General features: G+C 42.4%; 1 protein-coding gene across 1 annotated transcript in view; it reads left to right on the plus strand.

Moving 5' to 3' along the window:
• FBXO47 (F-box protein 47) overlaps window positions 19,301-26,049 on the plus strand; it is a 28,436-nt gene continuing 21,687 nt past the window's right edge. The window contains exons 1-3 of the mRNA XM_021067059.1: window positions 19,301-19,483; window positions 22,768-22,974; window positions 23,399-23,569. Of these exons, the coding sequence (XP_020922718.1) occupies window positions 22,794-22,974; window positions 23,399-23,569 (352 nt within the window). The 5' untranslated portion in view covers window positions 19,301-19,483; window positions 22,768-22,793. The remainder of the gene's footprint in view (window positions 19,484-22,767; window positions 22,975-23,398; window positions 23,570-26,049) is intronic.

Consider the following 26,049-nt stretch of genomic DNA (forward strand, 5'->3'; position numbering starts at 1 on the left):
AAAAGAACCCCCCCCAAAAAATTATTTCTGCTAAAATACAAGAAGGTTAAATAACTCACCCAAGATCACTCAGCAAATAAAGAGAAGAACTTGGGATCAGAAAGTTAATCAAGAGACACTCACTGATTAAAATGCCTGCTGTACCCAGCACCATGTAAGGTGCCAAAGATCCCAAAGAGAGCTGGAACTAGCTGCTTCCAGAAGCTCACAGCCCAGTAGATCGAGCTCCACATTACTGACAAAGAGGCTCCAAGACATAAATGTGCTCAGCAGAGGGCACTAATTCAGACCAAGGAAGGGAGCGGTTTGCAAGAGGAGGTACGACTGAGCTGAGTCTGGAAAGATAAGCAGGAACAATCTGGCTGAGCAGTGAGCAGAAAGAGGAAAGCCCTGCCAGCCAAGGAGGCTGGCATGCAAGGGCCCAGAGCCTTTGGGCATTGTGAGCTATTCACTCTGCTGGCACACAGGGCAGGTGTGTCCAGGTACGGGAGAGGCAGGTGCGAGGATGGGAGGAGAGCGTGCAGGCTACCCTAAGGGATTCCAATGTGTCCCCAAAGTGCCCTAGTAAAGGATTTTGACCAAGGGAAAGGTATCAGACTTGCATGCTAGAATCATCACTCTGGGGGACCCCAGAGGCACTGTGGAGGATAGATTTGAGGGGGATGCCCCGGGAAGCAGGAAGATCTGTTTAAGATGCAAATGTAGGAGTTCCCACTGTGGCTCCACTGTTAGCAAATCCGACTAGCATCTGAGAGGACGCTGGTTTGATCCCTAGCCTTGTTCAGTGGGTTAAGGATCTGGCGTTGCCATGAGCTGTGGTGTAGATCGCAGATGCAGCTCAAATCCAGCTTTGCTGTAGCTCTGACGTAAGCTGAGGGCTATAGTTCCGATGGGACCCCTAGCCTGGGAACCTCCATATGCAGCACCGAAAAGACAAAAATACCAAAAACAAAAAATATATGCAAATATAGTGGCCTAAGCAAGAAAGGATAAGGGCCAGGCTGGAAGGGGCAGTACCATTTGTAATGGAATAGAGAATGAATATGTAATATAATGTGTATTTTATATGTTATAAATATAAATGTAAATACAAATATTTATATATTTACCAATTAATATGTATATTTATTATATAATATAATATATTTGTATTTATTATATTTTTATATATTTATATAAATATAAATACATAACAATTAAATATTTTAAAATAAATTTTAAATAAATATTTTAATAGATACATAATATTAAATATACATATACAATATCTATATTTATATAGATATAAAGAAAGAAGTGGCCAGCCTTTGAAGAAGGAGATAAGGTAGTAAAGAAATAGAATTGTCCAGAATGATCACCAGGTTCTGGCTAAAACAGAAGCAGGTCGAGAAGCAGATATCAGTGGAGGTGGAGAGCTGAGTGGAAACAAGTTTGGGACATACTGGGTTGAGGAGGTCGTGGCTCCACTTCAACCCCCAGCCTGGGGACTTCCATATGCTGCACCTGCAGCCCTAAAAAAAAAGAAAAGGAAAAGAAAAAAGAAAATGGTCTCTCACACAACCTTAAGGAGCATTTAAGGAGTAGGTAAAGAGAAAAGATCTGAGGAAAAGGAGAGAATGAGAAGCCAGAGAGATAGGAGAGGAAAAAAAGGAGAAAATAATGTGTCTAGAAACACTGACATGGAAGCAGTTCACCTGGAAGGATGCTCTTGAGAGTAAGAAGACTGTCCTTTTTTTTTGGCCACACCCATGGCATGTTGGAAGTTCCCAGGCCAGGGAGCTAACCCAAGCCACAGCAGCAACCCGAGCCACAGCAGTGACACCACCAGATCCTTAACCCACTGCACCACCAGGGAACTCCGAGTACCATCTTTGTTTGCTTTCAGGAAGAAGAGAGATGGCTTCCTCCAGGTCAGAGGTTTTAGGAAATAGAAGGAAAGTGAGAAAAAGGAAGGCCCATTCAAGTTGAGAATAAGAAGAAAGAGTTGGGAGTTCCCGTCGTGGCTCAGTGGTTAACGAATCCGACTAGGAACCATAAGGTTTCGGGTTCGATCCCTGCCCTTGCTCAGTGGGTTAACGATCCGGCGTTGCCGTGAGCTGTGGTGTAGGTTGCAGACGCAGCTCGGATCCCGCGTTGCTGTGGCTCTGGCGTAGGCCGGTGGCTACAGCTCCGATTCAACCCCTAGCCTGGGAACCTCCATATGCCGCGGGAGCGGCCCAAGACATAGCAACAACAACAAAAAAAAGACCAAAAAAAAAAAAAAAAAAAAAAAAAAAGAAGAAGAAAGAGTTGAATCCATTCTCCTCTCCTCTTGACTCTTGCTGCAATAATCAGTGCACTCAGAAAATAAATCACGTTATTTGATGAAATGTGGGAAATAAGATGTTCAAAATGCTTCCATCATGTGCTTCAAAACGAGACGATCCAATGTGAGCATGCTGTCCTTACAAGTGTTCCTTAGATAAACACTGAACTGCTCTGTTTACTAGAAACGTTAACAAGGAAAATCAACAGGGCTATTGAGGAGCAGTTAAAAACTGAAGTTTAAACCATGAGAGAAAACCAGAGGCAAAAAAATGATCAAAAGCTGCATCAACACCGCAGACCTCAGCTGCCTTTGAAACCTTTTTCTCTGCCTGACGTTACGTAATTCTTCATCAGCCAAAGGTATCAGTTTCACATGCTAAAATTCAATGAGTATGTGTTATGGTTAAAGCATAAGGTGTTAAAAGGAAAGAATAACAGAAAGAGATGGAAAAAGGTTTGGCACATAAAAGCGATGCACGTAAAAACCTGAGTATTTTCTAAAGAAACTTTAAGAACATGATTGAAAAATAAGTGATACAGACTTCCCTCGCAGATGGTATCACCCTCCCAGCCACCCTACCTCATTCCTCTGCTGAAAACTAAAAATTCTGGATAAAATACTAAAAATAGCTTCTTCTAAATTTGTGAGTGAAGATAAGGAATATTCAGCCAAAACCAAGTGACAGTAGGAATCTAGAGAGATAAATGGAGAAATGGCCAAGCCAGTGAGCTCTCAGTTTTCAAGATCTCAAGGAACTCCAGGGACAGGAGACAAGAGCCCCAGGTCTGCTGAAGGTAGAGATTCTAGCTGGATACCCTGTTGTACAAGTGAGGCCTGAAAGGCTACGTGTTCACTGTTAGGCTAATCTTTTTTTTTTTTTTTTTTTTTAAGGCTGTACCTTCAGTGTATGGAAGTTCCCAGGTTAGGGGTCGAATCTGAGCTGCAGGTGCCAGCCTATGCCAGAGCCACAGCAACACCAGATCTGAGCCGTGTCTGCAACCTACACCATAGCCACGCTGGATCTTTAATCCACTGTGCAAGGCCAGGGATTGAACCTGCATCCTCATGGATATTAGTTGGGTTTCTTTCCAACAAGCCACAGCGAGAACTCCTAATCTTGAAAGAAATCTAATCCTTCTACCTGGAAGATATGCATCCACAATGCGTTGTCTTTTTTTTTTTTTTTTTTTTTTTCTTTTTATGGCTGCAAGTTCCCAGGCGAGGGGTCAAATCGAAGCTGCATCTGCTGGCCTACACCACAGCCACACCAGACCTGAGCCACATTGGTGAACTACGCCGAAGCTCGAGGCCACACCGATCCTTAACCAGCTAAGCGTTAGGGGATTGAACCCACATCCTCATGGATACTAGGTTTGGTTCTTAACCTGCTGGGCCACAACGGGAACTCCTATCTAATTTACTATTGACGACATATAACGATAGTAACTTTCTAAGGCGTTATGCAACTGACAAGAGGGTGTATGCTGCCATTTGGCCACCGGGACTGCAGTACAGGTCCAGCCATGGCTCTGTGGTACCCGGGGGCCACGGCTCAACAGGGCCCAAAAGGTGACCAAGATCCTGACCCAGCCAAGACAGCTGTGGCCTCAGGCACCTTATCGAGCCCACCAAGTTCCCTCAGGACATGATCCAAGAGGTGCACAGCTCTGCCTTAAATGACCAGCGTGCCATGGACCTGCTCAAGGTCTCCAAAGACACGCAGGCCCTCAAGTTCATCCAGAAAACCTTGGGGACACACATCTGTGCCAAGAGGAAGCAAGAAAACTGAGCAATGACTTAGCCACCAAGAAGAAGGCAGTTGCCAAGAGACCAAGTCCCCTTCCCACTCTGCGCATAATAAAAACTTTACAGAAAAAACAAACAAACAAACAAACAACTCAATGAGGTGGAACTAAAAGTTCCCAGAGTGGCTCAGCAGAAGTGAATCTGATTAGTATCCATGACGATGTGGGTTCGAACCCTGGCCTCACTCAGTGGGTTAAGGATCCAGGGTTGCTATGAGTTGTAGTGTAGGTTGCAGCTGCGCCTCGGATCCCACATTGCTGAGGCTGTGGTGCAGGCAGGCAGCTACAGCTCCTATTCACCCCCTAGCCTGGGAACTTCCCTATGCCACAGGTGTGGCCCTAAAAAGAAAAAAAAATAAGGTGGAAATAAAATGCACAACCAGTAACATAAGTCAGTAGGTGAATGATCAGAGAGTTTCCGTTGTGGCACAGTGGTTAACGAATCTGACTAGAAACCATGAGGTTGCAGGTTCGGTCCCTGGCCTTGCTCAGTGGGTTAAGGATCCGGCATTGCCGTGAGCAGTGGTGTAGGTCGCAGACACGGCTCAGACCCTGTGTTGCTGTGCCTCTGACATAGGCCAGTGGCTGTAGCTCCGATTAGGATTAGACCCCTAGCCTGGGAACCTCCATATGCCATGGGAGCAGCCCTAGAAAAGGCAAAAAGATCAAAAAAAAAAAAAAAAAAAAAGAAGTTGAGTGATCAGAATTTCAAGTGTTTTAAGATCCTTACAGTGTTTGGAAAAGGCAAGATGATAATGATTTACTTTGGACTTTGACGAGTTAAGTACTCATGATAAAATTTTTTTTATTCTTTTTAAATGCTTTTTTCTTCCCCTTCCAGTTTTATTGAGATATAATTGTGTTTTCTTTTTTAATTTTTTTGGCGCGCCCATGGTATATGAAAGTTTCCAGGCCAGGGATGGAATCCCAACCACACCTGTGATATACAGCATGGCTGTGGCAATGCCAGATCCTTGACCCAGGGCACCACATCAAGAGCTCCTCATGATAAATTTTTAAATCAACCACTAAAAGTCTAAGAATAAAATATTTACCTTCCAAACAAACAGAAGGGAGGAAATGCAGTGATAAAAAAGTATGCAATCAAAACAAGATACCTGAATTCTCCTCATGGTGCAGCAGAAACGAATCCAACTAGGAGCCATGAGGTTCCGGGTTCGATCCCTGACCTCGCTCAGTGGGTTAAGGATCCGGCGTTGCCATGAGCTGTGGTGTAGGTTGCAGACATGACTCGGATCCCGCGTTGCTGTGGTTCTGGCGGAGGCCGGCAGCTGTAGCTCCGACTGGGAAACTCCATATGCCAAGAATGCAGCTCCAAAAAGACAAAAGAAAAAAAAAAACAAAAAAACGAACTATGGATTTTCAAATCAAACTTATGGTTACCACAGGGAGAACCGTGGTGGGGAGGATAAATTTGGAGGATGGAAATAGCAAATACACACTACTGTATATAAAACAGCTACATTCACGATTTTAAAAAAGAAAAACTATTAGCAAGCATAATGACAATATATAAACATCATTTCCTTTCAGGCTGGAAACAAGACAAAACCGGATGATTTTCTTTTTCTTTTTTTGGTTTTTTTAGGGGTGCACCTAGGCATATGGAGGTTCCCAGGCTAGGGGTCTAATTGGAGCTGTAGCTACCAGCCTACACCACAGCCACAGCAACATCAGATCAGAGCCACATCTGCAACCTACACCACAGCTCATGGCAATGCTGGATCCTTAACCCACGGAGTGAGGCCAGGGATCCAATCAAGGTCCTCATGGATGCCAGTTGGGTTCGTTAACTGCTGAGCCACGACGAGAACTCCCCAAGTTAAATTTTAATTTCAGATAAACAACAAATAATTTTTAGTAAGAGTATGTCCTATGCAAAAACAGACGTTTAGTGTATGTCCCAAATACTTCTGCTCATGCTAAAACCTACTCATACTGAAAAATTACTTATTGTTCATCTGAAATTAAAATTTAGGAGTTCCTGTCGTGGCGCAGCGGAAATGAATCCGACTAGGAACCATGCGGTTTCGGGTTCAATCCCTGGCCTCGATCAGTGGGTTAAGAATCCAGCGTTGCTGTGGCTGTGGGGTAGGCCGGCAGCTGTAGCTCCGATTCGATCCCTAGTCTGGGAACCTCCATATGCTGCGGATGCAGCTCTAGAAAAAAGTCAAAAAAACAAAAAAAATAATAAAATGAAATTAAAATTTACCTGGATGTCCTGTATTTTATCTGGCAGCCCCGGTTAATGGAAGTACCCTGCTCCTCTACCTCTGTGTGCCAGGGAATGGGTAGAAAAAGGAAGTAATGTTTATTGAGTGTCTGCTAAGTATAAGCTGAGTGCATTATGAGAATGATCGCATGTATTTTATTTTATTTTATTTTATTATTTATTTTGCTTTTTAGGGTCGCACCCGAGGCATATGGAAGTTCCTGGTCTAGGGGCTGAATCGGATGCAGCTGCCGGCCTACACCACAGCCACAGCAACACAGGATCCGAGCCGAAGAGGGATTTAATTTAAACCTCACAACAACTCTATGGGATACATATTACCACTCCGTCTAAAAGCGAATATAAAGCTTAAAGAATTTATTCCAGATGAGATAGCGGAAATGAGAAGAATAAAGAATCAAATTCAGGTTTGCTTCCCAAATCTGTACTTTTTCCTTGTCGGTGCACCTCCCATCAGAAAGCTTTCAGATGGCCTTTAAAAATAAATAAATAAATAAAAAAGGAGTTTGGGAGATACTCCAAAGGCTTTTCTACCAAAACTTAGTATATTGTGTGAAATATTGTATTTTTTCACATCTAATTAAATTTGTTTGTTTTGAGGGATAGTGTTATTACAAGTGAAATTTGTTTCAAGGCCTTAGGAAATTTGCTTCCTGCTTAGGAAGTTCAGGTAATCTCGCTGAGCTCAGTTTCTTCACCTGTAAACAGATGGTGTTCTGGCACAGCTAAAGCACTTTGCAATTCCCTACCTTTAAGGGTTTCCCCTTATTTGAAAGACATTAAATTTTACACAGCTCTCTGCTGCCATCTGCTGGAAAAATTACAGCACCCATTTCTGTTAAAATGCACTCTATTCAGGAGTCTGTGGCTGGTTTACATAGTAATTTCAGTCAACTAATGAGAACTATAGATTTCAGAGTTTTCCCAGTTTCAGTATTTTTCATTTCTAACACATTCCAAATGAGTCAAGCCATATGAGTGGACAATTTTGAAATTAATTTTTTAGCAGTTTTTTCCCGGAGGGGAGTATTTTCCATACTTGTCCAATGTTTTCCGTTGACTGTCCTCCCAAATCTACTCACACAAAATTTGCTGTTAGGGGAATGCGAGGTTAACGAATCTGAATAGGAACCATGAGGTTGTGGGTTCAATCCCTGGCCTTGCTCAGTGGGTTAGGATCCGGCGTTGCTGTGAGCTGTGGTGTAGGTCGCAGACGCAGCTCACATACAGTGTGGCTGTGCGGTACCGTAAGGTCGGTGGGCTGTAGCTTAGATTTGACCCCTAGCCTGGCAACTTCCATATACTGCAGGTGTGGCCCTAAAATAGCCAAATAAATAAATAATTTTAAAATTGCTGTTAGGGTTGCAATAATGAGGTGTGATAAGAAGGATTTAATATAGCAGAAAAAAATAGTTTTCTTAAAGTATAAAGATTTCTGAAACATTAAAATTTTATCTTCTAAAACACAAAGGTCCAATGCTCATCTGCTTTCACCCACTCACACACAACCTAGGATAGATGCACGTGTGTGTGTTTTTTTTAATTTGACTGCTTTTATATCCAAAAATTCTAGGTTTTTTAACTAGAAAAATATTCCTAAATTAAAGAGTCAATGCTGGCCTTAGTTTTTTTTACACATAGAATTTTTTAGGAGTAGTTTTGGGTTCACAGTAAAATTGAGTGAAAGGCAGAAAAGAAACTCATGGACTTGGGGAACAGATTTGTGGTTGCCAAGGGGGAGGGGGAGAGAGTGGGATGGACTAGGAATCTGGGGTTAATAGATGCAAACGATTGTCTTTGGAGTGGATAAGCAAGGAGATCCTGCTGTATAGCACTGGGAACTATATCTAGTCACTTATGATGGAAGATGGTGGAAAATAATGTGAGAAAAAGAATGTATATATGTATGTGTGACTGGGTCACTTTGCTGTATAGTAGAAAATTGGCAGAACACTGTAAATCAGCAATAATGGTAAAAATAAAAATCATTTGAAAAATAAAAAAATTAAAATAAACAAAAAAAGTTTTTTAGGAGTTCCCGTCGTGGCGCAGCGGAAATGAATCTGACTAGGAACCATGAGCTTGCGGGTCCATCCAACCCCTGGCCTCGCTCAGTGGGTTAAGGATCCGGTGTTGCCATGAGCTGTGGTGTAGGTCACAGATGTGGCTCAGATCTGTCATTGCTGTGGCTCTGATGTAGGCTGGCAGCTGTAGCTCTGACTAGTCCTCTAGCCTGAGGACCTCCATATGCCGCAGGTGCAGCCCTAAAAAAAAAGACAAAAAATTTTTAATTGAGTGGAAGGTACAGAGATTTTCTGTGTATTTCCTGTCCCCCTACAACATCCCTCCAGCATCAACACCCCCATCAGAATATAATATTTGTCAAACTTGATAGACATATCATCTGTCACCTAAATCCATAGTTTACATTAGGTTTCACTTCCGGGGAGCTGTACTTTCAGCGGGTTTTTGACAAATGTGTAATGACATATATCCAATATTATGGCATCAGACGGAATAGTTTCCTGCCCTAAAACTTTGCTGTCCCTGTTTTTTGTTTTTTGTTTTTGTTTTTTGGTTTTTCTCTCTCCCTCTTCATACCTCTCTCCTCCCTACTCCCTGGCAACCACTGATCTTTTTACTGTCTCCATAGTTTTGCCTTTTCCACCTGTCATATAGTTGGAATGATATGGTAGATATAGCCTTTTCAGATTGGCTTCTTTCACTTAGTAATATGTGTTTAAGATTCCTCTGTGTCTTTTCGTGGCTCGATAGCTCTTTTTTTTTTTTAGCACTGAATATTCCTTTGTCTGGATATACCCCAGTTTATTTATCTATCACCTACTGAAGGACATGGTTGCTTCCAAGTTTTGGCAGTTATGAATAAAGCTGCTATAAACATCCATGTGCAGGTTTTTGTGTGGACATGTGTTCAACTCCTTTGGATAAATACCAAGGAGCATGATTGCTGGATCATATGGTAAGAATATGTTCAGTTTTTATAAGAAATCACCAAACTGTCTTCCAAAGTGGTGTACCATTTTGGGTTCCCATCAGCAATAAATGACAGCTCCTATTGCTCCACATCCTCACCAGCATTTGGTGTTGTCAGTGTTTTGGAATCTGGTCATTCCACTAGGTGGGTAATGGGATCTCACTGGTGTTTAAATTTGCAGTTTCCTGAGATCATATGATGTGTGGCACCTTTCATATGCTTATTTGCTGCCTGTATGTTCTTTGCGGAGGTATCTGTTCAGCTCTTTTTGTTTGAGTTGTTCATTTTCTTAGTTTTAAGAGTTCTTAGTATACTTTGGCTAATGATCCTTTATCAGGCATGTCTTTTACAAAATTTGCTCCCAGTTTTGTGTCTCTTTGGCCTTAATTTAAAAATTTTTTTGTTATAGTTGATTTACACTGTTCTGCCATTTTCTGCAGTAAAGTGACCCAGTTATACATATATATACACTCTTTTTCTCATATTATCTTCCATCATGTTCCATCACAAGTGACTGGATATAGTTCCCCGTGCTAAACAATAGGAACTCATTGCTTTTCAACTACAGATGCAATAGTTTGCATCTAACCCCGAACTCCCAGTCCATTCCACTCCCTCCCCTCCCCCTTGGCAACCACAGAGCTGTTCTCCATGTCCATGGATTTGTTTCTGTTCTATAAATAGGTTCATTTGGGCCATTTTTTTTTCATTTGGGCCATATTGAGATTCCACATATAGGTGATATCATATGGTATTTGTCTTTCTCCCTGACTTCACTTAGTATGAGAATCTCTAGTTGCATCCATTTTGCTGTAAAAGGCATTATTTTGTATTTTTTAGAGCTGAGTAGTATTCCATTATGTATATGTACCCATCTTCTTAATCCATTCATCTGTCAATGTACATTTAGGTCGTTTCAGGCCTTAATTTTTATTTTATTTTACTTATGTATTTATTTATTTATTTTTGTCTTTTTGCCATTTCTAGGGCCACTTCTTCAGCATATGGAGGCTCCCAGGCTAGGGGTCAAATCAGAGCTATAGCCACCGGCCTATGCCAGAGCCACAGCAACAAGGGATCTGAGCCGCATCTGCAACCCACACCACAGCTCATAGCAATGCCAGATCCTTAACCCACTGAGCAAGGGCAGGGATCGAACCCACAACCTCATGGTTCCTAGTTGGATTCGTTAACCACTGCACCACGATGGGAACTCCATTCCCAGCCTTAATTTTTAAACAACTAAAACCACTTTCCAGAATTCCCAACATAAGGTTAAAAGTGCAGCCCAAGGAATTTAATCATAAAATACAAACTATGGGATTAAATTTGTTGAGTTCAGAGGGAGGGAGCCAAGAGCCAATCCCTTCATAGCTGAATCTATACTATCTCAGGGTTTTGTTGTATAGCTGCCTGGAGCTAGATACAATCTAAGGGGTAATAAAATCAGAATCCTACACCTTTTTTTTCTTTTTTTAGGGCCGCACCCACGGCATATGGAGGTTCCCAGGCTAGGGGTCTCATCGGAGCTACAGCTGCCGACCTACACCACAGCTCATGGTGCAGAATCCAAGTCACATCTGTGACCTGGCAGATCCTTAACCCACTGAGGGAGGCCAGGGTTTGATACCCGCAACCTTATGGTTCCTGCTCAGATTCATTTCTGCTGTGCCACACCGGGAACTCCAGAATCCTACACCTTTCTAAAAACTAATCTTGGAGGAGGGCTTCTTTTGAAAGGAGATCAGGAAAAGATTTGGGGAAAAGGATGTAGTGCCCACTAACTCTACTTGTTTCTTCCACCCATGATTTCTCAGAGCTATCTATCAACTGGCTTAAATATTTGAATGCATTTGTTTATTGCTATCTTTCAGTTTACAATGATACCTTTTTTTTTTTTTTTTTTTTGCCATACCTGTAGCAACCAGAAGTTCCCAGGCCAGGTATCAAACTTGAGCCACAGCAGTGACAATGCCAAATCTTAACCACTAAGCCACCAGGGAAGTCTGCTCTTTTGGGGGACCACACTTATAGCACATGGAAGTTCCCAGGCCAGAGATCAAACCAGTGCCACAGCAGTGGCCCAAGCCTCTGAAGTGACAACACCAGATCCTTAACCCCCTGTGTCACAAGAGAACTCCCTACTGATACTCATTTTAAAATATCCAAAACTACTTTCCAAACCTTCTTCATCTCTTCCATTTGTGCTACAGTAATACACAAACGTGCACATTTTAAATATTTTTCTAATAATGCAAATAATATGGGCTCGATACAGAGAGCTTGGAAAACCCAGAAATGCACAAAAGAAAAAAGAACTTACTTAAATCTCCCTTAATATTGCCATGCAAGAATAGCAACTGCTGACGTATTAATACTGTCATTCCTCCTGTTACCTGAAAACTGGGTTCACTTCTTGGTGGGTGTCAGAAGACACAACCAAGCCAAAGACTGGGAGAAGGAAGGATTTATTACTCACAGGAAAAGAACAGTTCTGATCTTTCCCAAAGCACTGTCCCCCTGAAAAGCAAAATTAGGTAAGCTAAGGGTGCATGCATATTCATGAAGGGGCTTGAGCAGAGTTCAGCATAGAATGGGGACAAAGGTTGACCCACGTCCAAGCTTTAGCTGATTGAAGCCATGAGGGTCAGAAGAGGTCAACTTCATTATCCATTCGATTTCAGTTGATCTGGTGGGGAGCACTTGACAGGGGCTTGATTTCTGCAAAACAGCTCAAGAATGTGCTCCAGGCTAATATTTACCATTGAAACAGAACTAGGCGTCTTTACAACTGATTTATTCACTTTGCTATGAGTGAACTTATCTTGGCTGATAAGTTTGTCCTTTTGTTCCCTTAAGATCATTATTATTGGAGTTCTCTCTGTGGTGTAGTCAGTTAAGAATCCAACTGCAGCAGAGGCTCAGGATTGGGTCAAAGGATCCAGCGTTGCCGTGGCTGCAGCATAGGTCAGAGCTGTGGCTTGGATTCAATTGCTGGCCCTCCTGGCCCAACAACTTCCATATGCCACAGGCACAGCCATAAAAATTTTATTAAAAAATCATTACTATTAATGTTACCAACCAGGTTTCTTCCCAATCAATAGAATTGGCGGGCGGGGCGGGGGGTCGTCACACCTGCAGCATATGGAAGTTCCCTGGCTAGGGGTCGAATTGGAGCTGTAGCTGCTGGCCTACACCAGAGCCACAGCAACAATAGATCCAAGACAAGTCTGCAAACTACACCACACCTCTTGGCAACACCGGATCCTTAACCCACTGAGTGAGGCCAGGGATTGAACCCGAAACCTCACGCTTCTTAGTCAGATTCGTTTCCACCGCGACACGATAGAAACTCCGTATAGTGTTTTAATCAAAGGAATTTGTGGAATTTCCTCACCTAAAATTGTTGCTTAATGCTACAAGTAACCAGCTGATTTAAAATAATTTACGCCAGCTCTCCTCCTACTCTGGAATTCAGGGATGAAGACATAATTTTATCACTCACCAGCAGTCAAAGGGAAAGGGAATTATAGTCTAAGGTTTTCATTTTATTAATTAAAAATAATTGCAACAGATTTTTCCCTCCCACACGCAGTCTGAATTTACTGCGACTCAAGTTCTTTGTGTCTCAGCGCAGAAAGAATTTAGCAAGAGACAAAGTGACAGGCAAGAAAGAAATTTGTTTATTTGTTTTTGTCTTTTTAGGGCTGCACCCACAGCATAGGGAAGTTACCAGGCTAGGAACTGAATCGGAGCTGCAGCTGCTGGCCTGCGCCATAGGTCACGGCAACACAGGATCCTTAACTCAGTGAGCAAGGCCAGTGATCAAACCCTCATCCTCACCGATACTAGCCAGGTTCTTAACCCACTGAGCCACAACAGGAACTCCAAAAAATAGATTTATTAAGACAGGATGCTTTTGGAGTTCCCGTAGTGGCACAGCGGAAATGAATCTGACTAGGAGGAACCATGAGGTTTTGGGTTCTATCCCTGGCCTTGCTCAGTGGGTTAAGGATCTGGCATTGCCATGAGCTGTGATGTAGGTCGCAGATGTGGCTCAGATCCTGCGTTGCTGCGGCTGTGGTGTTGGCTGGCAGCTGTAGCTCTGATTCAACCCCTAGCCTGGGACTTTCCATATGCCATGGGTGCGGCCCTAAAAAGACAAAAATAATAGGATGCTTCTGAGGGAAACTAGTGGGCAGGCGAGAAGGTTCTTCCCTGTGGATTAAGTGGGCTATATTTTTATAATCCAAGGAAAGTGGGGAGAGGAAAAGACCGCCTTCTTCCTCATTCTTCCAGTAGGCATCGGGCTTACATCATTAGCTCCTCAGTATCAGGTAAGAGAGTATTTGACCCTATGAGGTCAAGCTCGGACAGTCGTGGTGCTTATTCAAATCAGTAGAAGGGTGGGAGTTCCCATCATGGCTCAGTGGCTAACAAATCTGACCAGGAACCATGGGGTTGCGGGTTTGATCCCTGGCCTCGCTCAGTGGGTTAAGGATCTGGCATTGCCGTGAGCTGTGGTGTAGGTCGAAGACTCGGCTCAGATCTGGTGTTGCTGTGGTGTAGGCCCGGTGGCTACAGCTCCGATTCGACCCTTAGCCTGGGAACCTCCATGTCGCGGGTGCCCTAAAAGGACAAAAAAAAAAAAAAAAAAAAAAAAAAAGATCCGTAGAAGAGTGTAACAAAGGCTAAAGTAAGTTGAATCATCCCAGGCTTCCCTATGATGAGGGTCTCCTACTTGGAATGTCATCATATTCCCTTACATTTCTGTCCCAGGTCCTGAGGATCACTATCTTGTTGAACTAGTTGCAGGTCTCAATTTATCTTTCACTGAACGACCTGAGGCATATCCAGTCTTTTATCTATGGTTTTATAGTAAGATTCTGATTCAGTAGGTCTACAGCTGCATTTAAGTTTTTGCATTTCTTTTTTTTTTTTTTTTTTTTTTTTTTTTTTGTCTTTTGTCTTTTTGTTGTTGTTCTTGTTATTTCTTGGGCCGCTCCCGCGGCATATGGAGGTTCCCAGGCTAGGGGTCGAATCGGAGCTGTAGCCACCGGCCTACGCCAGAGCCACAGCAACGCTGGATCCGAGCCGCGTCTGCAACCTACACCACAGCTCACGGCAACGCCGGATCGTTAACCCACTGAGCAAGGGCAGGGACCGAACCTGCAACCTCATGGTTCCTAGTCGGATTCGTTAACCACTGCGCCACGATGGGAACTCCCAAGTTTTTGCATTTCTAACAAGATCACCAGTCTATTTTGGGGAAATAAGGCTGGAGATAGAGAATTTGGCCACAGTGAAGCAGTTCTTGAGGCCAGGTCAGGAAAAATTTTTTAATTTTTTATTTTTAGTTTTTATTTATTTTATATTAGATTTATTTATTTATTTTGTCTTTTTGCCTTTTCTAGGGCCACTCCCGCAGCATATGGAGGTTCCCAGGCTAGGGGTTCAATCGGAGCTGTAATTGCCAGCCTACGCCAGGGCCACAGCAACACGGGATCCGAGCCGCACCTTCAACCTATACCACAGGTCACAGCAATGCCAGATCCTTAACCTGCTGAGTGAGGCCAGGGATTGAACCCGCAACCTCATGGTTTCTAGTCGGATTCGTTAACCACTGTGCCACGAGGGGAGCTCCCAGGTCAGGAAACATTTAAATAAAGGCAATAAAGAGTCATTGCTGGCTTTTGTGCAAAAGAATTTATATAAGCAGTAACTAAAATTCTCCCATAGATCCCTATAAACAAAACAAACTTCGGGAGTAGCATTGAAATATAATTGCTATACAAAAGGAAGTCTTTGTTTATTTATTTATTTTTTTGGCTGCACCCATGGATGTGGAAGTTTTTGAGCCAGGGATAGAACCCTCGACTCAGCAGCCACCTGAGCAGCCACAGACAATGCCGGAAAAAGGAAGTCATTTTTTTTTTTCTTTTTTTCTTTTTAGGGCCGCACGCACAGCATATGGAGGTTCCCAGGCTAGGGGTCTAATCGGAGCTACAGCTGCCAGACACACAGCACAGCAACTTGGGATCCGAGCCACATCTGTGACCTACACCACCGCTCATGGAAACGCTGGATCCTGAGGGAGGCCAGGGATGGAGCCCGAGTCCTCATGGATACTAGTCAGGTTTGTTAACTGCTGAGCCACAATGGGAACTCCAGGACGTCTTTTTTTTTTTTTTTTTTTTTTTTGGTCTTTTTGCCATTTTTTGGGCCGCTCCTGCGGCATATGGAGGTTCCCAGGCTAGGGGTCGAATCGGAGCTGTAGCCACCGGCCTACGCCAGAGACACAGCAACCCAGGATCCGAGCCGCATCTGCAACCTACACCACAGCTCACAGTAACGCCGGATCGTTAACCCACTGAGCAAGGGCAGGGATGGAACCCGCAACCTCATGGTTCCTAGTCGGATTCGTCAACCACTGCGCCACGATGGGAACTCCATAGGAAGTCATTTTTGATGAAAACTTCAGCATGAAGAGATGAACCCACAAAAGAGAAGACACCTCCTCCCACCTCACTCCCCATTCCCCCTCATCCCCACTGGACTAGAAGTTACTCCAGGGCAGGCACTTGTGACCATGACCCACTAGAAGGCAAAATTGGTACTTACCCTGCAGTTAACACTGGCCTTGGAGTTCCTGTCATGGCTCAGTGGTTAACGAATCCGACTAGGAACCATGAGGTTGCAGGTTCGATCCCTGGCCTTGCTCAGTGGGTTAAGGGATCCGGCGTTGCTGTGAGCTGTGGTATCAGTCGCAGACGCAGCTCGGATCCCACGTTGCTTGTGGCTCTGGCGTAGTCTGGCAGCTGCAGTTCTGATTCGACCCGTAGTCTGGGAACTTCCATATACCGAAGAAGCGGCCCAAGAAATGGCAAAAAACAAAACAAACAAACAAAAAAACCCACTGGGCTTGGTAGAAAATGGGCATGGATCAAATGTAACAAATGAACGAAATATGTTTTATATATACATGACTGGATCACTTTGCTGTACAGCAGAAATTGACAAAACATTGTAAATCAACAGTAATAAAAAAAATCTTTTTAAAAATAGGGGAGGAATAGATTCTAGAGGACATTGAAGAAATGGCAGAGGGACTGGAGTGGCTGGCAAGGCAAAGTCATCATAGGTTCCTGAGATGGGGCATGACACACAGACTCCTTCACCAGACTGCCAATCCAATGGACACCTGGCTGAACTCAGCAGCACTGGGCACAGCTGACCACTCTCATTCCTGAAGCACACTCTTTCGGGCTCCTGTGACTCTTTTTTTTTTTTTTTTTTTTTTTTTTGTCTATTTGTCTTTTTAGAGCAGCACCAACCAGTGGCATGTGGAGGTTCCCAGGCTAGGAGTCGAATCGGAGCTACAGCCACCAGCCTATGCCACAGCCACAGCCGCGCCAAATCCAAGCCACGTCGGTGACCTACACCACACCTCATGGCAACACCAGATCCTTAACCCACTGAGCGAGGCCAGGGATCAAACCTGCAACCTCATGGTTCCTAGTCAGATTCATTTGCACCACGATGGGAACTCCTCCTGTGACTCTTTCTCTGCTGGTTTACTCCAGTTTATGCCACTAGGTACTCCTTTTCAATCTCCTTGGAGAACCTCTTCCTTTTCTCACTATTCTTCTATTGCAGAAAACTCTTAAATTTATATATCCAGCTCAGATTTTTTCCTCCAACCTCCAATGTAATTCAATTACCTTCTTGACATCTCCTCTTGGATGTCTCTTAGACATGTCAAACTATGAAGCCGAGGAGTTCCCCTTGTGGCTCAGCAGAAACGAACCCAACTAGTATCCATGAGGATGCGGGTTCCATCCCTGGCCTTGCTCAGTGGGTTAAGGACCCAGCACTGCCATGAGCTGTGGTGAAGGCTGAAGATGTGGCTTGGATCCCAAGTTGTTGTGGCCGTGGTATAGGCTGGTGGCTACAGCTTCGACTGGACTCCTAGCTGGGAACTTTCATATGCCCTGGAAAGACAAAAACAAAAACAAAAAACTATGAAGCAAAGCAGGACCCTGTGGGGCTCCTGGGCACACAAGCCTTTTGATGTCCCCTGCTTCTTGATTTAGGGAATAGGCTTCAGCCTCCATGACCTTCCTTGAGGGCAGGTTCAAACTGCTGCTAATCAGGGAAGGAAGGGGATGCAGAGACAAGGAAGGAGCAGTCCAGAAGCAATAACCCAGCCTTGGGGCAGGGTCTTATATCGCCGAGCTCTTCTGTAGAACTAAACCCCCACCAAATGGAAGATGTTAACTACTTGATGAAACATTCTTCATTCCATAAAGAAGGTCAAAGTTTGATAACCTCAGAACCATAGAAACTTATCAGGAGACTATCTGAGGCCAGATTAAAAGAATCACAGAAGCTCAGGAAGAGACCACCTGAGGCCAGATTAAAGGAATGCAGACTCTGCACACACTCTGATTCTTATCAACAACCCCGCTCTTGAACCATTGCTATAAAACTTTTCACCAAATCCTCCAGAGCAGGATAAACAGTTTTTGGAGGCATTAGCCCACTGCGTGCCCCCTTGGCCTGGCAAATCGATAAAGCTATCCTTTTCTCCTTCACCCAAAACCCTGTATTCCAGATTGAATTGGTGAAGGTCCACAAAAGGCACTTAAAATCTGCAAAATTAAACTTTTTTGTTTGTTTATTTAGGGACACACCTGCAACACATGGAAGTTCCCAGGCTAGGGGTGGAATAGGAATAGCAGCTGCCTGCCTGTGCCATGGTCACAGCAATGCCAGACTCCAGCCATGTCTGTGACCTACACAGCAATGCTGGATCCTTAACCCACTAAGCATCCCAGGGATCAAACCTGCATCCTTATGGGTAATAGTTGGGTTCTTAACCCACTGAGCCACATTGGGAACTCCCTGTTTATTCTATCTTAAGACTAATAAGACTTATAAGAGTAATAAGCTTAGACTTAGACTAATAAGCTCCATGAAGCCAGGAAACATATATCTTGTTCTCAGTTGTATGTTTAGGGCCTTCCCCGTGACTAGCCCAGAGCAACTTTCAGTAACCAGCTACTGAATGAATAAATGAAGAAGGACTTAATCTTCAAGGGAGGGCCAAGCTAGGAAGATTTGCTTTGGACTCCATCTTTTTTGCTTTTTAGGATGGCACCACCATCAGCATATAGAAGTTCCCAAGGTAGGGGCCAAACCAGAGCTACAGCTGCAGGCCTACGTCACAGCAGTGTGGGATCCAAGCCGCATCTGCAACCCACACCAGGGCTTTCACAGCAACTCCAGATCCCTAACCCACTGAGCGAGACCAGGGATGGAACCAGCATCCTCATGGCTCCAGCGTCCTCATGGATCCTAGGGGGATTCTTTTCCGCTGCACCACAACAGGAACTTCCTTGGACTCCATCTTGACATGCCGGAGGCATCTTTGCTTCTAGGTACCAAAATAGGTTAAAAAAAGGAATGTTTGCAGGTTCTTCCCAACAGAAGTTTTCATTGAGTCCTCTTGTACCTTACCTTGTAGGGATGGGAGGAGTTAAAAAACTAAGATAAAGGGAAAGGAAGTGGCTTGGAGCAGATGTGTGGTGCGCCAGGTTGGGACGCTTCGTTTCGCACCGTCCCCTCCACGTCCGTAACTGCCCCACCCCTTCCGGTCATCGGTTTGAAGTAAAGGTGGTTTTGGCCTAAGTTCGGCCTCCAAAGACTACATCCTCGTTAATTATTCATAGCGTGGAAGGGGTCTGTGAGTGCCAGGACTTTTACTATTCATGAGGGGGCGGAGTCTCCTTCCCGAGCTCCTGGGGAGGGCTCTGAAATATTCAAGAGGAAGGAGGGCACTCTGGGAGCCGGCGTTCTTCCTATTCATGAGGGGGCGGGGCCTCCTTCCCGCTGGGGCTCCTGGGAGGATTCTAAAATATTCTCGAGGCCAAGGGGGCGCCTGGGAGGCAGGAACGCAGCTCCGGAACCGACCTGAGGCGGACCCTCCCTCTTCCTGGCGGCAAAATCTTTTTTTGAGGAAAAATTTTCTAAAACATTAAGAAGTTTTGAGGATGGAGGGGCAAAACGACTAAGTCGCATTTTCCTGTGATCCTTTAGCCGGGAAATTGTCCAAATCTGTGGTAAAAAGAGATTTATTTTCCCCCAATAGTTTCTGGAGACAGCTTCACCTTTTCGTGGACTGAAGGAGGTCAAAAATGCACCGCAGTGTGGTTTGAGTAGTATATCGGCCAGTTTCTCTTTTATGCCCCCGACCCCCTACCCCCAGTTTACCTCTCTGGAGATCTTTGGGCGAATTCTCGGGCAGATGGAGGTGGATCTCTTAAAAGATTGTCTTAGGTTAAAATAAAATAGAAATCCTAGTGAATTGCTGTTGGACGGTTTTCTCTGAAAACGGGGAAAGAAGTTCATCCAAGAGAGCCTTCAAAGCCTTTCACACGTGGGCAAAATGAGCGGGATGGAACAGGGCATTGAAACATCATCTTACTAGGATTATTTTGGTCCGTTAGTCTCATTCTCTAGAGGACTGAGAGGCAACCAGAAGTAATTTGGAATTACATCTTTAGGATTTTCAGAAAAGCCTGCTATCTCCCCCAAACCGTTTAGGTCTAAGTGAGGAAAATAAGAAATTGTAAGAGGAGACTAAAGCTTTTAAAGAATTTGGGTCATTGTGTTTTAATCCTCTCAGAGGTTTAAAAATATAGGCAGAGTGTGCTTAACACACTGGAGTCCGCGGGTATTAGGTTATCAGTGAGGGTCTGAAGATCCCACAAGCTCCACCCATTCCCAGCTTAGCAGGTCCTCAGAGAAAAAGAATAAATCCTAGGCCAGATGTATATTTTACTATAATGAAAATGATTTAAAATACCTACTGTGAAAAGTTGAAAACAATGTTATGGATTAAATTATTCTTCCATTTGGTCGAATCCCATGCAGTCTTTAAAATATATATATACTTGTAGAAGTGTATCTATTGGTATGGAAGGAAATTCCAGGTTTAATTACAATTACAATTGAAATGCAGATTATAAAAAAGGATGATAGTCCCTCTTTTTTTGTGAAAAAAATTATATATATATGTGTGTGTGTGTGTGTGTAAAATTCTGGAATGATATAAACCAAAGTGCTTAATGTTAAGTGTCAAAAACCAAATGAATTTAATTTTCTTCTTTTTATTTTGCTGTATTTTGTAAAATTTTTGACAATGCACATGCTACTTGTATCATTTTAATGATTATTTAGAAATATCTACTAATTTAAATGCTCATTGAATGATGCTGAAGCAAAGCACTATATAAGGTATGGGTTTTTTTAAAGAAGGCTCACAGTATGCGTTTTACTAAGCACTAAATTTCTTGGCCACATTTTCAAATCTATAACGGATTTTAAATTGATAAAAATTGGTATGTAACTTTAAAAAATTTTTACTTTGTATTTATTTATTGTCTTTTTAGGGCCACACCCTCAGCATGTGGAGGTTCCAAGGTTAGGGGTCGAATCAGAGCTGTAGCTGCTGGCCTACACCACAGCTCACCACAAGGATGGATCCTTAACCCAATGAGCAAGGCCAGGGATGGAACCCATGTCCTCATGGAGGCTAGTGGGTGTCATTAACCACTGAACCACAAAGGGAACTCTGATATGTAACTTTTTAGGTGAATAAGTAACAATGTGATCTTTAGCAATTTTGTGACAAAAGGAGAAAATGTATTTTAATCAGATAGGTTTGTAACTCTTTGGTGAAATGACTTGGTTGTTTCTTTAGAAACAAGGAAGCTTAGATTGGAGTTGTAGTTATGCATATGTACGTATACATGTATATATTCAAAATTCAGTGTTTTCCCAGTTGAAGGAGGAGGAACACAAAGTTGCTGTGTGTGATAAATAATATTTTTTAAGGAATTATTGTTTAGTGTAAGTAAATTATCAGTAATTTTAATAAAGTTCCTCTAGGAAATGTTCCTTTTGAAATAAGTCATGTAGGCCCTTCCCAAGATTTAGCAGTAACTATTATTAACCAAAAGTGGAATTGAAGGAAAATGTATTAATTTATTTATTCATCTTAATAATTTTACGAAACTTTGATTTCACTGCACATAATTGGTAACCATAATGAAATCATCTTAATCTGCTAGAGCTAGTCAGTTTTAAAAGATGTAAACTAAAATCTATTTTTTTTAAATTTATTTATGTTTTTCCTTTTTTTTTTTTTTTTTTTTTTTGTCTTTTTGCCTTTTCTAGGGCCGCTCCTGCGGCATATGGAGGTTCCCAGGCTAGAGGTCGAATCGGAGCTGTAGCCACTGGCCTGTGGCAGAGCCACAGCAGCTTGGGATCTGAGCGGCATCTTTGACCTATACCACAGCTCATGGCAATGCCGGATCCTTAACCCACTGAGGAAGGCCAGGGATCGAACCTTCAACCTCATGGTTCCTTAGTCGGATTCGTTAACCACTGCGCCACAACGGGAACTCTTAAAATCTGTTTTAAAATCTCCTTTGTTTTTATTGTTTCTAACAAAAGAACAAGTCAGTACTCAGTTTTAAAGAAATAGAAAAAATTACTACAATTAAAAATAATTTTTTTGGCAGACCCCACAGCATGTGGAAGTTCCTAGGCCAGGCACAGAATCTGTGCTAGGTCAGTGATCCAAGCCACTGCAGTGACAACACCAGATCCTTAACCCACTGTGCCACAAGAGAACTCCACTACAAATTTTTAATTCTACATTAATACTTTCATTTTTTTAGGATGTAAAGATTGTAAAAGCAATATACTAATTGACAAACATTGAATGTACTGAATTTGTTACTTTCTTGTGTTAAAACTTTTACTTTTAAAAATGTCACATATTTCCTTTCTTAGAATGTATCTCATCCAAATATACATCATATTTTCTACTAAAACTCTTCATCTAAAATATTTGGCTCAGAGGGGACTTCCCATCGTGACTCAGCAGAAACGAATCTGACCAGTATCCATGAGGATACAGGTTCGATCCCTAGCCTTGCACAGTGGGTTAAGGATCCAGGGTTGCCTGTGAGCTGTGATATAGGTCACAGACTCAGCTGGGTTCCCAAGTTGCTGTGGCTGTGGCGTAGGCCAGTGGCTACAGCTCCAATTCAATCTGGGACCTACATATGCCACAGGTGCAGCCCTAAAAAAAAAAAAAATTGGCTAAAAGGGGAAAGGTTTTTAAGTATAATGCTGAGATGAATAGACTGTACTGGTTGGAACTCCGTAAATTGGACATAACATTAAAAGTTTTACAACTATAGAGAGATAGCTATTCCCTATTAAAATATGAACCTCTCCATTTAAAAAAAAAAAAAAGAAAAAAACCAAAACAGCTCTTTACCGATATAATTTCCTTTCTTCTTTGTCTCTTATACTTTGTTTTTCTAACCAGGATAAATTCATGAGATAAGAAAAAGGATGGCATCTAGAGTAAATTCCAGTTTCACTTTGATTCCCAACCAGAAATACAGACGTAGCAATCGTCGATCCAGCTATTTTTCCAACAACCTTGCCTCAGATTCTCAGCCCTTATCAACGCTTGGAAACTTTAAAGCCTTGCCATTGGAAATATTCCAAATAATCTTAAGATACTTGTCAGGTGAGGTTTGGGGACCATGAGTAGGCTACATGGACACTCCACTATTTTATTTTCCCCAAGAACTACTTTATCATCTTAGGTCCTGCAAGAATATTAATGGTGTTCACATTAAGTTTATTTCCTAAAGTTTTGTCATTGTTAGGTAAGGGGTACAAAGAGAAAATATGATCCCCAAACTCTTTAAAACATGCTTCTAATTATGACATGGTAATTTGACTATTACATCCCCAAATGTTTCTAATTCCTTGAGAACTGGATTTAAAGCAATTTTAAAGTTTTATCCCACTTTATTTTGATTATTATTTAGTATTTTTATTATTACTGAGCTAACCTGTAAGTTGATAGATTGTACTAATAGTGGTATTCTTGTATTTAAGCCATTCATATATGTGTTATATATGTAAATATATATTTCTTTTGATAGTGAAGGATATCAGCATGCTAAGCATGGTGTCCAAAACAATCAGCCAGCACATTATTAATTATATCTCAACCTCATCAGGAAGCAAAAGACTCTTACTACCAGACTTTCATAATCTTGAGCTGCCTGACAGGAAACAAGAATCTGCCATATTGGAATACTACAGATCTCTAGGTAATTTATCTAATGTAATGAGAATTGTAACAAGTAAAAACTATACTTAGTTAAGGGATACTATATACAATTCCGTAAGGCCTGTGGGAAATGGAGTATTTCCTATTTCTGTGATGCTTTTGCTCTTCAGTGTGAGGACTTTCTTTACCAATCCCTTGGAGTTCCAGTTCTGGCTCAGTGGTAACAAACCTGACTAGTATCCATGAGGGCTTGATTTCGATCCCTGGCCCTGCTCAGTGGGTTAAGGATCAGGCATTGCTGTGAGCTGTGGTGTAGGTTGCAGATGTGGCTCAGATCTGGTGTTGCTGTGGCTGTGGCATAGGCTGGCAGCTGCAGCTCCAGTTCCACCCCTAGCCTGGGAACCTCCATATGCTACAGGAGCAGCCCTAAAAAAAGCTAAATAAATAAATAACAGTCCTTAACACTTCTCTTTATTTATTTACATATTTATTTTTACACTTATCTTTAAAGATGAGAGAATGCATTTTAATGTAAAGTGTCAATCCTTGTGACTTCATGTGGATACAATGTCACTTATGCTTATTGTCTAGGTGGCTTGTCAGTTTAGGAAACCAATGTATTTTCTATGCTTTGCTTCTTGTAGATCTAATGAGTTTTATCTCTATACCTCTTTTCCCTTTCATCTGTAATCTGGTTCTTAAAATAGAAGATAAATTTAAACATATTATTGTGGAAAGTCACTGATTCTCTTATCAGAAGCAATGGTTGTCTTTCTTCGTTTCTTTCTTTCTTTTTTTTTAATTTTTAGGGCCACACATGCAGCATATGGAAGTTCCCAGGCTAGGGGTTGAATTGGAGCTGCAGCTGCCAGCCTATACCCCACAGCAACATGGGATCCAAGCCATGTCTGCAACCTATACCATAGCTCACAGCAACACAGGATCCGGCATTGTCACTGCAGCGGCTTGGGTTGCTGCTGTGTTGCAGGTTTGATCCCTGGCACAGGAACTTCCACATGCTATGGGTGTGGCCAAAAAAAAAAGAAAAAGCAAGCTTTTAAAACTGATTTTATGGGAGTTCCTGTCGTGGCGCAGTGGTTAAGGAATCTGACTAGGAACCATGAGGTTTCGGGTTCGATCCCTGCCCTTGCTCAGTGGGTGAAGGATCCGGCATTGCCGTGAGCTGTGGTGTAGGTCGCAGACATGGCTCGGATCCCACGTTGCTGTGGCTCTGGCATAGGCTGGCAGCTACAGCTCCGATTAGACCCCTAGCCTGGGAACCTCCATATGCCATAGGAGCGGCCCAAGAAATGGCAAAAAGACGGAAAAAAAACAACAACAAAAAAATTGATTTTATGGGGAGTTCCCATCCTGGCTTAGCAGAAACAAATCCAGTTAGTATCCATGAGGATTCGGGTTAGATCCCTGGCCTTTCTCAGTGGGTTAAGGATCCAACGTTGCCTTGAGCTGTGATGTAGGTCACAGAGATGGCTTGGATCTCAAATTGATGTGGCTGTGGTGGAGGCCCAGCAGCTGCAGCTCAGTTTCAGCCCCCTAGCCTGGGAACTTCCATATGTCGCACGTGTGGCCCAATAAAGTAAAAATAAATAAATAAAAATAAAACTGCTTTTATTCATGTAATGTTTTCAACCTTCCATTTAAATTTGATGCAGATACCTAGCATATGACTGATTCTTTAGATAAATGTTTAATGTACTTACCATTTCCGCATGTTGCTATTCCTATCTGATCTGTTCTTATTTTCAGACATTGAAATAACATTTTCAGAATTCTGCATTCTGAGGATTCTAAATTTTAATTTGCTTCTTCATACAAAACAGAGCAGATGGCCAGTGTGGGAAAGAACATTACATCTGACTCTATTTTGGTGGAAAGAAATTACAGAAGGTGGTCTCTAAAGGGTATAGCAGAGCACCTGGGTTAAAAAAATAAATAAGTCGTCCAGTATTGGTTTTTATGGTAAATTGCAATCTTTGAAAATAGGAGTTTTACATTAGAAAAGGCAACCAACATACAGTTACAACTTATAATTCCCCAGCTATGATATGCCATGGGACTGGATGCCAAAACATGAAAGGAAAAGAACTTAGCCTGAAAACCAAACACTGAAAATATCTTTTTATGCGCAAGAATAAAGAGTTTAAAACACAATTCTGGTCATGTGTTACCTAAACATAGCACCTTCTAAAAATAAATTCAATAGTCATAGACTCTATAGAAGTACATGAAGTAGTTATTGTATTATATATTTTAAAAAAAAAAGTAAATGCAGAGAAGGTGAAAACTGAAGAAAGTCATGATATTTAGGTATGTATTTTCCTACCACGTATCTTATTTTTAGTTTGAGGACATTTGCCCTTATAGGAATGTTAACAATGTATTACCATTTTAGGACAACAGAACACTTAAAGTTAGAGGAAACAAATCATACACTTCCTGTCGCTGCAGTTAAAGTTACGTAGCTCCCTGGGAAATTGAAGAGTTTTTTTTTTTTTTTTT

The sequence above is a fragment of the Sus scrofa genome, chromosome 12, assembly GCF_000003025.6.
Source record: "Sus scrofa isolate TJ Tabasco breed Duroc chromosome 12, Sscrofa11.1, whole genome shotgun sequence".
NCBI classification, from domain to species: Eukaryota; Metazoa; Chordata; class Mammalia; order Artiodactyla; family Suidae; genus Sus; species Sus scrofa.